Raw genomic sequence first — 11,584 nt, forward strand, 5'->3', positions numbered from 1 at the left:
CCCCTGCCCATACCTGGGGGGTGGGGTTAGGTGTCGATCATTGCAATCTGTTCCCCCTTCCTCCCCTTCTCTCCCCACCTTCCCCCTACTCACTCCCTTGCTCTTTTTAAAGTTTTCATAGTCTGCTATACACAGCATTTTGAACAGCGAGTCATAGCATTCAGCATTTATGACTGAACGTCGTGAATAAATTATGCACTGCAACATTGTATAAAGTACGTATTACCAATAATAACCCAAACTCACTGCCATCCACTTGATTCCGACTCATAGCAGCCCTATAGGGCTGGGTAAAACTGCCCCTGTGGGTTTCTGCGACTAACTCCTTACGGGAGTACAAAGCTTCATCTTTCTCCTGTGGAACAGCTAGTGGACTTGAACAGCTGACCTTGTGGTTAGCAGCCCAACAAGCAACCCATGTAACCACTACACCACCAGTGCTCCCCTATTATCAGTAATACAAAACAAAAACAAAACCCAAGCAAAGAGTCAAATAGATGGCCACAAGTGTCGCTCGGTTCTAACTCAAATACGTAAGCCTGGAGCTGCCTGTCTAATCCATGGCTTTCACCCGGGCTCCTTGCTCCTAAGTGGCCACTTGTCTGGTCAGGGTCTAAATGGCCTCTCCCTGGAGATCATGGAAGGAGGCCAAGAAGCCATGAAGACAAGGCAAGCCCCAGACACCGGGACAGATGTTTCTGAGACAAGACTTTGGATGCAGCAAAACAAAGCCACTTTGACTGAGCAAGCAAGACGCGGTTGACCAGTAAGGAGGAGGGACGTCAATGGAGGCGCTCTGCTAGCCTACAGGCTCGGGAAGCTCAGCAGGGAGATGTGGTTGGAATGTTGTTCCCTCAACCGAGACCGCGCCAACCAACCATCAAGGAAGCAGGCTTTCTCCAGGGCCTGCACCAGGAAGACAGACCGATGCCCACGCACTTGCTGACATGGCCGGGAGAGGGAAAGGCGGGGAGGCGAAGGCTTCGGGAGAATGGTTCAGGGACGACAGATCAGAGCAAAGCCACCGTCTGTATCCCAGGCGAGCCTTCCCTGGGTGAGGAGCAGCCTCTAGGGTGTCGAAGAGGCAGGCATCAGAGATGGCGCGGGAAGAGCCAGAGCCAGAGACACGTGTTTTCCAGATTCAAAAGGAAATGGCTGGTTTCCAAATGGGAATTAGGCAGGCAATTTTCACTGAAGAGCAATGAGACAGACAAGAGACAGCCAAGCAGGTTCACAGAGATTGCCCATGAGCCACCAGCTGGGAACTCAGCAGAAGAGGCCCTGCCCACAGTGCAGATGTGGGAAAGCTGCCTGCTGTCCGTACGGCGCTCGGGGTGCAACAGGGCAAGCAGAGACCGGGCCGGGCAGTAGGACACAGAAGGACATCACACAGGTACAGAGGATACTGGTGCAGCCCCCTGGCAGTACGGACACCTGGAAGAGCTGGGCCAGACACTTGCCACAGGGCACTGCTACCTGTCCTGGGCTGACTCCGAGGCGGCAAGAGCTTCGTCTTCCACTGGCACCTTGCCGATCAAGGGACACTGGTTAACTGCTTCTGGGGGCTCCTGAAGGAAGGAAGCCTGAGGTGCAAACGCGGCCCAGCCGGAGGAGCAAGCGCCTTGCTTCTCTTGCCGCTCCTAGAATGAAGGCCCCGCATTCTCCAGCTCTATTTTCAATTCTGTTCGAAGGCAGGATGCCACCCTTTCCCGTTCAGAGTATGATGGTAAAGTATAGACTGTTTGGGAGGTGGCACATTATGGAGTGGTCACATATAACATCCGTCGAGATCTCTCCTGGCTCACCGCGGCCTCGTGTGTCAGAGCCCAGAGCTGCTTCCTAAGGCTGTGGTCTCCATGGGAGCAGATCCTTTCTTCCACAGCGCTGCTAGGTGGGTTTGAACTGCCAACCTTTCCATTAGTAGATGAGAGCAAATGGTGTGAGCTACTCAGGGACCGGATGCAGGTCTCTAGTGGCCTCCAGGGTTGTGAACAGGGGCCAGGAGAGTTTCCGTGGACCTCTGGTTGGATCATTTCCATCAAATCCACTGTGGGGGGTAAAAACTCCTACTACCATGTTCAACGTAAGTTGAGAGCTATGCAATTGAAATGCCAGCTCTCTCTGACAAGAAAGCGAGGCCGGTGCCCATGACTGCTACCTAGCTCCCCAGTCTTAACTGGGAGTTTCCCCTTCGGAATACTTTGCAACTCAACAAAGAATGATTTATACCAAGAGACCTTCCCAAAGGAAACCTGCAGATTGCCGGAGGCAGCTGGTTCCATTCAGCCGTCCTGGGGGCCGAGGGCTGTGCGGTTGGATGGCAGGAATGCAGGGTGAGCACTGAAAGCCACCGTGCGCCCAGGGGCCTCCCAAGGTGACCGAGGCCGTCTGTGCTGAAGGAACCATGGGCCTAGGGCCTTTCTCCCCATCAGGCCAGGGCAGCAATCAGAAAGGAGGGTGACCTCTCCAGGCGGCCCCTCCCAGACCTTCAAAGCTTGGCAGCTCTGGTTTTGCCCCAACAAGCGCACTGATGGGTAGGTTGGCACATTGGTCACAAAGCAGAAACCCGACTGAAGAAAAGGAAAGGCTGACGCGTGGCCAGGCTTGTTCCAGCCGTTCTGCAGAGAAGACGCCGCCAGGAAGAGGGGAGGGGGAGGGGGCTGGACATTCTTGCTGGCACAGTGCCAGGCACACAAAACGAATGAGATCACCCAGCCCTGTCCTAAAGGAGCTCTCGGTGAGTGTATGTAACCTATACTTAGATAAGGTGTCCCTTAAAACAACAACAAACCAGCCATTGAGTGAGAAATAACTCCTGTGTGTGAGAAGAGCCGCCACAGCGAAGGAGTTGCTCTGACGGTGCTGACGGAGGAAGATGAAGTCCGCTTCATGGGAAAGGGGATCCTTCAGAGACGAGGCAAGACGAGTTGGGTCTTGAACAAATTTTCCACATGGAAGAAGTAGAGGGACATCCCGAGGGGCCGATTGTGTGGTAAAAGCCTAGCGTGTTCCTGCTATGTTAAGGGGAGACCCTAAGGTTTGGTGCGGCCCAGAGGGCAAGGATGAGGGCCAGGGAGATGATGCTGGAAAGACCACCTGAGGGCAAAGCGCAAAGGTGGGTCCAGCTTTCTGCCCAACCGCTCTTCCCAGCTGACCACCTTGGGCGGGGTCTGCTCTTTGCCAGAGACTCATTGTAAGGAATGAGATGGCCGACCACCCACCGTGGGCCGGCCCGCCTGCCCTCCACAGCTCCTGGCCTGTGGGTGCTCAGGGAACGTGGCAGGTTGAGTTGGGCTAGCTGAAAGGACAAGAACACCACTTGTTAGCACATTTGATAGTTGCTCATTGGCACCCAACCCATGGGCCCACGTCTGGGTACTTGACATTAGGAACATTTTCTGTGCTCAGTCCTTTGGATACTCAGGAAGAATTGATGCTGTGCTTCCATCTTTATTTATAAATAGGAACTTTTAGAAACACAAAGTCCATAACTACAAAGCATACAATCCAGCAGTTTTTAAAAATTAGATAATTAGCCATCTTAGCTTTGTAGGATTTTTTCTAAAGGTTCTCTAGAACGACCCAGGTCATGCACGCTAAGAAGATGTTAATCGTGTGGCCTCACAGATTTGCCATCTGTGAGAACATTGCCTCTTGACCATCTACAGCTATTTCAGCCCCTGGGCCCTGCGGCAGATGGATGACAGGCAATCGCTCAGAGCAAGCCCACTAAGAATGTGATTCTAGAAACTGGCTTCCTATTGGGCCTCGGATTTCCCTCATGCTGACATGTTGAAAGCAGGGCTCGGGGCTACTGCTGTTTAGGTTTGAGGTAGTTAGCTTATTGTGCCAACCTGGCCGATAAACACATGTGGGGTTAATTGAAGGGCGGTGGGGTAAATGGCTCAGTGAGCCTCGCCTTTCTAGTTCTTGGGTGCAGCTGCCTTAGCCAGTTCCCTGCTTCAGCTGGCAAGGCTCATTTCCTGCAAGACATCCCCAAGGAGAAGCCACATGGACCTACCCCTATGCAGCCCTGGGTGCTGGGGCAGCCGTGTGGAGACCCCTGCCAGCGCTGAGATGCTTACACACTCACTGACTCAGCTTTCCTCCTGCAGTCGGCATCATTGTGTCTGTTTTGGGAAGTGGAGGAGGACTTTGTGGACTGGTGTTGGATATATGGGTTAATGTTGGACTTGTGGGGTTTGGGCAGCACTGGGTTGGGATGTTTTCTTGATGCACACTTAACCTTTACATAAAACTCTCTTATACATGAGTTGCTGTGGATTTGTTTCTCTAAAGTGCCCAGACTAACACAAGGTTGGAGGGGCTCTTGCTTTATTACTCAAACACTGGCATCACTGGCAGGGAGGCAAACTCAAAGAAATCAGCGGTCAAGTCCAAATTCTAAGTTCTGACTGCTTTCCACCCCCTTTCCCCTTTCCTCACACGGGGCACCTGACTTCCTAGGGCATCGAGATGCATCCCAGGAGGCGGGCCTCTGGGAAAGCGACTCGTTTCCAGTATCTAAATCAAGTCTGCCCTTCGTACTATTTGGCAAAGGCACTTGTTAAGAGCTGGGGAGAGTGCCCACCCTTTCATTAAGAGTGGACATTTTAATCAAAGGCGAAGAAAAATATACAAGAAAGCAAACGTTTGTCCCAGAGGGAAGAAGGAGCTGAGCGGTGAGCGGATCCTGCAGCAAGAAGCCGCTCAGAGGCACCGGGCCCCCTGCTTCTGGCTCATCCTCTTCTCTGCGCCTCCGATCTGCCCAGTTACAGGGCAGAAAAGACACGGATCCGGAAGGAAGGTGAGGAAGGCAGTTTCTCTTCGCTTGGCGGTTCTGCCTTTGTCCCCATTACTTCGGGGGTGACTACTACAGGCCGGTAAAAGTGTCATCATATGTATCTAAGATTGTAGGAGCCTAAGAACAAGATGACCACCGCCACAGCACCCCCGCTCCCCCCATTCAGGACCCAGGGAGATCTTGTGCAGCCCCTAGGACAGTGGCTCCCCCAGTCAGGAGACGCTTGGCAATGTGTGGGGCAGATGCGAGGATGCCACAACTGGAGGGATACTACTATGGGCACCCGGAGGCCGTGGAGGCCACTCGACATCCTACAGTTCATAAGCCAGCCCCCCCCCCAGCAAAGAGTTATGGGCATACCCTATTTCATGGTGCCTTGCCTTATTACACTTTGCAGACAGCAGTACCTTTAATTTTTTTGAAGTTTTTATTTATTAAACTGATTTTTATTTTATTTCTGCATGTCTATTGGCACCCTTTCTGCAAAAGCATGTGCGCATAGTGTGCCTCAGTGTCAGCTTTTGGTTGTTCTCACATTTCAAACTTTTCATCATACGATTGCACTAATGCTGTTGCACACATTAAGTGCCGTTGTACTTAACAGTAAAAAATAGATAGTATAGACATAAATTCTACATGCACAAGGAAATGAAACCAAACCAAACGAATCAGTGTGCTTCACTGTCTTACGGCATTTGCTTTATGGTGATGGTCTGGAACCGAGCCCACAATAGCTGAGGACTGCCGGCATCCAAATGTCCATAGAGCTGAGGCTGAGAAACTCTATTTTGGGGTGAGGCTATCTCTAGACTCTAAATCCCTTGAGGACAGAAACCAGGTCTGATACTCCTTTTCTAAGCCCCAGCATCATCTAGGTATTATAGCAGGTTCAAGTTAAATAATTCCATGCCAATTGCCCCCCATTTGGTTAAATCTTAGATCTTCCTCTCAACGTCCATGTACGGCCCCTCCTAGAGGATTTCCTACCCACTGCTTTGCTTCTGGAAGAAATTCCTGACTCCATTGTTCTCCAGAGAAAACCCTGGACTGCAAACACGTCTTGGTGGAAGGGCCTACCACCTAAAGGAGTCCACACTGTCCCCAGCTCCTGCTGACCAGCAGGCTGGGCCTTACAGCCCAGGCCCGTGCAAGCGGGGAGGGGGTGGACTCAGGAGTGCGGAGCTCGGGAGGATGGGGCTGGGGGCTCTACTGTCTTGGGGCTGCCTCTTTCTTGAGAGAGCGCGTTGTGGCCACGTTTCTATAATCACCTCTAAATGGGCAGGTTTGCCTTGGCTTGCCAGGGATTCTCATTTCCCGGAGAGAGCAGCGCGCTCAGGAGCTGTGCAGAGCTGGCAGCGCCAAAGCAGCATCTGGGTTTCCATCCTGATGTGTCGAGCAGGGAGTCAATCTGAGAGCCAGTGCCTGGAGGTCTCCCCAAGCACCCCCTGCCCTCCCGCCAGACCCAGAGGCTCTCCTGAAGCACTTAGCTGCAAGCCTGGCTGCATTTCTCACTCTACAAGCAGCAACTTAGACCTCCTTGGGTCTAAGAAGATGGCTAATTATCCCCATCGTTATAGGCGGGGGGTTACTTAGAGATGTCAGACTCAAGTTCCTGCATGGTTTCTTCTGATCCTCTGTAAGTGCCCTCAAACACTGTCCCTGCAACGCAAAGTCAGGATTGGCTGTTGTTAGTGCCCACTCAGAATCACAACACAGTAGCACTAAGAGTATGCTCAATGACCACCCCATCCAACCCCCCTCGTTTGTGGCTGAGGAAACCCAGGCCAAGGAAGGGGCTTGACTTGCCCATGCCACACAGCCAGCAGGCAAAGCCAAGGCTTAACCCTGGGTCTCCTGACTCTTGTTTTCAGCTGTTATCATTTTTACCTCTTAGAGACTCCATGTGACAGAGCAGAACTGCACCGTAGGGTTTGCTGCTCAGTCAGGAGCCTCATGCTTGAGCATTAGACTGCCAATGGCAAGGTCAGCAGTTCAAACCCACCAAATACTCCAAGGGGAAAGGCTGAGGCTGTCTCCTGTGAAGATGATCAGCCTGGGAAGGCCGACACAGGCTCACAATGAGTGGGAATTGGCTCAATGGTAGTGGGTTTGGGTTTGGACTCTTTGTGGGAGCTGACCGCCAGGTCTTTCTCCCCTGCCTGAAGCAGCTGGGTGAGTTCGAACTGCCAGCCTTTCAGTTAGTAGGCAAGGACTTAAGCTTTATGCCACCAGGGCTCCATCTATGACTTAAAACAACACAACCAAACTCCCTGTCATCGGTCGACACACAGGGTCCCTATAGGACAGAGCAGAACTGCCTGTGGGTTTCTGAGCCTCTTTACATGAGTCTAACGCCTTGATCTGTCTCCCACGGAGCAGCTGATGGTTTCGAATTGCTGACCTATGGTTTGCAGCCCCATGCAGAACCACTTGGCCCACCAGGGCTCTTGTCTATAACTACAGGGGGTGTATTTGTTGCCCAGTTCCGTTGGACTCAGCCTTGCAAAGACTAGCTCAGAAAAACAGCTGAAGATAAAGTGCTTGTACCACAAGCCAGATTCTCTTTGTTCTCGGTGGGCCAAGCCCCCTAACTCTAGGCAGAGTGCTTAAGGTACTAGTTTGATTTTGATTTAACCCTTGAACATTCCTTCTCCCTTAACCCTCTAAATTCCGTTAGAAAGCACTAGAAAAGAGCCAGCTTTATCCAGAATAGATCATAAAGGGGTCGTGCTGTGCATTGGGACATTTCCTGGAAAGGACATTGGGGGTCATCAAGGTAGACGCTCTCCTTTTCAGGAAGGGCCATCATTCATAGATTTTGTTTTCCGTCAGAGAAACTGAGGAAAGATTCACTAACAAATAGGATGGACGGATTTGGGGCTGTTGTTGATGAAGCAACTGAAAGAGAAGGTCATTGTTGTGGCTGGGTGTGGTCAGTTCAAAAAGCCAACTTTCTAGCGCTTATCCAAGGAGCCAGTCATGACCTCCTGCCACGAGAGAGGAGCCCCAGGTGAGAAGACCCCATCCGATCTCTGACCAGGTTACGAAGACTTCCCAGGCTGAGTGCCGGGCGCAGCGCAATCCGCACAGGGGTGAGGGTGGAGGCAGAATGTCCACTTCTGGTCTCTTACTACCCCACACGGGGCCCACTAAAGGGAACTCGGAGGTTTTCAAATCTACATGGGCTCCAAGAATGCCCCCCAGCCCCCTTCCCTGGCCCCCAGCTTCCAGCAGGATTGACACAGACACTGAGCCCGCAGAAAAGCCCACTTCCTCCTGGGCAGTTAGGAGGATGGGTTTAAAACAGTGGTTCTCAACCTGTGGGTTGCCACCCCCTTGGAGGTTGAACGACCCTTTCGCAGGGGTCGCCCGATTCATCACAATAGCAAATGACAGTGATGAAGTAGCCACGAAAATCATGTTATGGTGGGGTCACCACCACATGAAAGGGTCGTGGCATGAGTAAGGTTGAGAACCACAGATTTAAAAGGAAGAACTGGGTCTTTGTAGCATCTGGAATAAATCAAGCTATGAAGCGTCACTTGATGTAGAATGTGTGGCCCCGCTTAAACAAGCCCCACAAAGATTAACCAAAAGATCGTCAAGAAAGTGCTTTCTCATCTTGAGGGCCTTGCAACCTTACACCTTGGACTGCCGGTAGCCCCCATGGGGCTTGGGCTGTGCCCCACTGTCTGATGTCCACCAAGGTGGGGCTGGCAGTTCAGGGAATCATCGCCTGACAAGGTATGCCATGGGGTGGCTGCAGAAGCGGTCTAGGGTGAGCCGTTAAAACTTGATCTCATGAAAAGGATCCTCCTGGCTTAGTAGCAAGAGTAATTCCTCTGAGCAGAGAGGTCCTGGAGTACTATCCTTTCTCTCCCGTCTGAGGGAGCTTCTCGGATGTCCTGCCCTCCACCAGCTCCCTAGCAGCATCGGTGGCCGAAACCGTGGACCAAGCCTCACCCCCACCCCAATGCATATGACACCGCGACCATGGCACCACACCGCCCGACCCGACCTGCTTCTACACACCTTGTCGGAAGGAGACATACACCATTCTCTCATCAAACTTCTGGACCCGCCGGAAGTTGTTGACCATTTCCCTGGGGGAAGGATCATCCACCTGTGTGCAGTACAGAGCTGTCTCCAAAGCCAGCAGCTGAGGAAAAGAGCAGAAATGGACCCCGGAGGCCGGGGATGCTAGGGGAGACCCTGGAAGCAGCCCCCCCAGTGCCTGGTGGGAGACACATCAGAAAGCGGTTGGAAGACCAGAGACCCGCTGCATTTGGCCTGGAGGGCGCCCCGCACTGCTGGCTCTGTCCCCCACCGCCCAGGGTGCAGGGAAGGTCAGGGCTGTTAGGTTCCCATTACCTGGGTGGTTGGGGGCTCCTCTGCTTCGCCTCTCACGAGCCCCCTTTGGAACTCAGCTCTAAATCAGAGGGGCTTGGTCTGAGGGTCAGAGGGGCTTGTCTGAGGGTCCCTCAGAGGAGGGAGGAAGAGTTCATGGGTCATCTGACACTACTTGTAATTTCCATTCCACACCCACACAGGTTATATAATCCATCTCCAAGGCCGACTCAGATGCTCCCGCTCCCGCCCATCTCCTCTCTGATTCAGCCCGTCTCTCTCCCCGTCCGCCTACTGCTGCCATTTACCCAGCTCACTCCCAGTGAAGCTCATAGGAAAAAGGGGGTTCCTGGGACTTGGGCTGGGTGCAGCGCCGCCCAGGCCTGTCTCCGAGCCGAGCACTTCTTTGTGAAGTCAAAGGATGAGTTGGGGCTCAGGGACCTGGCTTTGAGATTCAGCCACGTCACTAGTCAGGGTGTGATTTCAAGTCTCCTGAGCATCCTAGCCCTCATGTCCATCCTCAAAAAAAAAAGAGGGGGCCGAAATGACTGCTAAGGATTTTTATCCCAGTTGTGCACTGGAAGCTTCTTGAGGGCAGGGACCCCGATTTCCCGTCCCTGCATTCTCAGCTCCCCTGTGTGTTACATGGCAAACCCGATCCTATCTGCCCCTGCCCATGGCAAGGAGCTGTGTTCTCTCCTGCCTGGGGAGTGATGAGAGGGCTACAGGGGGCAATGCGACTTGACCCCGCCTTGGGCCCTGTTCTCGTTTCCTAGCTCAACTCCACAGCTCCGCTTCTGAAGCCCCGTCCGGAGTGTCTGCAAGCACGGCAGCACCCCGGAGTACTGCCGTCGATGGACTCTGAGTCATGGCGAGTGGCACTGGGACCTTGGCTCCTTAGGGTTTCCAAGGTTGATTTTCATCTGAGACACCTCTAGGTGGATTTGAACCTCTGACTTCTTGGTGAGCAGCCACGTGGGTTCGCCATGGGCACTCAAAGGCCCCTTCAGTATTTGGGAAAGATTCCAAACAGCTGACTCTGAGTGAGATCACGTCGGAGGGGCTGGGTAGGGACGGAGACTTCAGGCGGACGCTGGCTGACAAATACCTGTTCTTGGGAAACTTGCACGGGGTTTCGGAAGACAGTCCAGAGCACGGTGGGGTGACAAGGTGGCGTGGTCAGGGAGCCTCGGTAGCGGTAGTACTCACTGGGCCTCTCAGGAAGCAGTTCTTCAATGTTGAACCCTGGAACGGGCACTTCCTGGCCTGGAGAGACGTGTTGGGGAACAACGGGGTTAGCCTCACTCCAGAGAGCATATGGTGGAGCCTAGACATGGGAAGGAGCCCTGTTCTGGGCTGCCCAGGCCTGAGACCTGGTCGCAGCACTGCTCGACAGCCGCTGCCCTTAGCCTGGCGGTCACAGGCAGCACCTGCCCTGCATTTCTTTTCTCTGAGGTCACAGGTTCTTGATAGCTGCTGAACAGTTGGGCCCTGACCCAGCGTAACCCGAACACGGCCGAGCCTCCAGCAGTGGCTGTGCATCGGACGGCTGTGGCCCCAAAGACTTTCCTGCGTCGGTTTTCCAAAATAGATCACCAGGTCTTTCTTCCTAGTCTCTCTGAGTCTGGACACGCCACTGGAAGCTGGTCAGCATCATAACCACATACACGCCCCCACTGATGACATCGGGGTGACCCTACCCTTCTCTAACAGAGAGAGAAAAAGCATCCAAGGACCACTCACCTTTGTACTTTACATCTTGCAGGTGACTGAATATCTTGTCATAGGATGGATTGAAGGAGCCCATCTACAACAGAGACCGGGCAGGCAGTTTGAACGATTGAGCTGGGACAGAATTCTATAGGCTGGAGCTCAGCTGACAAATGCCAGTGGAAAGCTGAGCTGGTGAGACATAGCAATTGCTGTGGAGGCCAGGCCTGAAGGGTAGTGACAACGGGTCACTGGTCGGTCAGGGAGTCAGTATAGCCTGTGTCTTGCTCATGGCACCAACATTTGAGTGTCCCAAGACACGGGGACAACCAGCACTGCTGGTGAGCCTGAAAGCCACCACTAACCTGTTTCCCTAACCCAGAACTTAGGAGGGCTCTGAGTTCCTGTAAGATAGATAGCCATATTGGGAAGTGAGGTATATACTGTCTCATTATGGGGGGAAATATAAATGAATCTAGGAGACATTTCCATTCTGGATACAGAATGAAAGAAGAAATTATTCCGTGTTCTAAATATACGTTCTTTAATACGTGAGGTAGTTAGTTTATGGTGCCAACCTGGCCAATAAACACATGCGGGGTTAATTGAAGGGTGGAGGGATAAATGGCTCGGTGAGTCTCGCCTTTCTAGTTCTCGGGTCTCTTGCTTTCTGATGGTCGGACCAGGGTGCAGCTGCCTTAGCCAGTTCCCTGCTTCAGCTGG

At 52.9% G+C, this 11,584-nt stretch overlaps 1 protein-coding gene across 1 annotated transcript in view; it reads right to left on the reverse strand.

The window, feature by feature from the left end:
• Positions 1 to 11,584, reverse strand: part of CA12 (carbonic anhydrase 12) — a 173,001-nt gene that overhangs the window by 6,948 nt on the left and 154,469 nt on the right. Inside the window, exons 6-8 of the mRNA XM_045294955.1 lie at positions 10,895 to 10,958; positions 10,260 to 10,417; positions 8,837 to 8,963 (exon numbers count right to left, since the gene is read on the reverse strand). Coding sequence (XP_045150890.1) covers positions 8,837 to 8,963; positions 10,260 to 10,417; positions 10,895 to 10,958 — 349 coding nt within the window. The remainder of the gene's footprint in view (positions 1 to 8,836; positions 8,964 to 10,259; positions 10,418 to 10,894; positions 10,959 to 11,584) is intronic.

Source organism: Echinops telfairi, unplaced genomic scaffold (assembly GCF_000313985.2).
Source record: "Echinops telfairi isolate 266 unplaced genomic scaffold, ASM31398v2 ScPeMD7_4048;HRSCAF=4782, whole genome shotgun sequence".
NCBI lineage: Eukaryota > Metazoa > Chordata > Mammalia > Afrosoricida > Tenrecidae > Echinops > Echinops telfairi.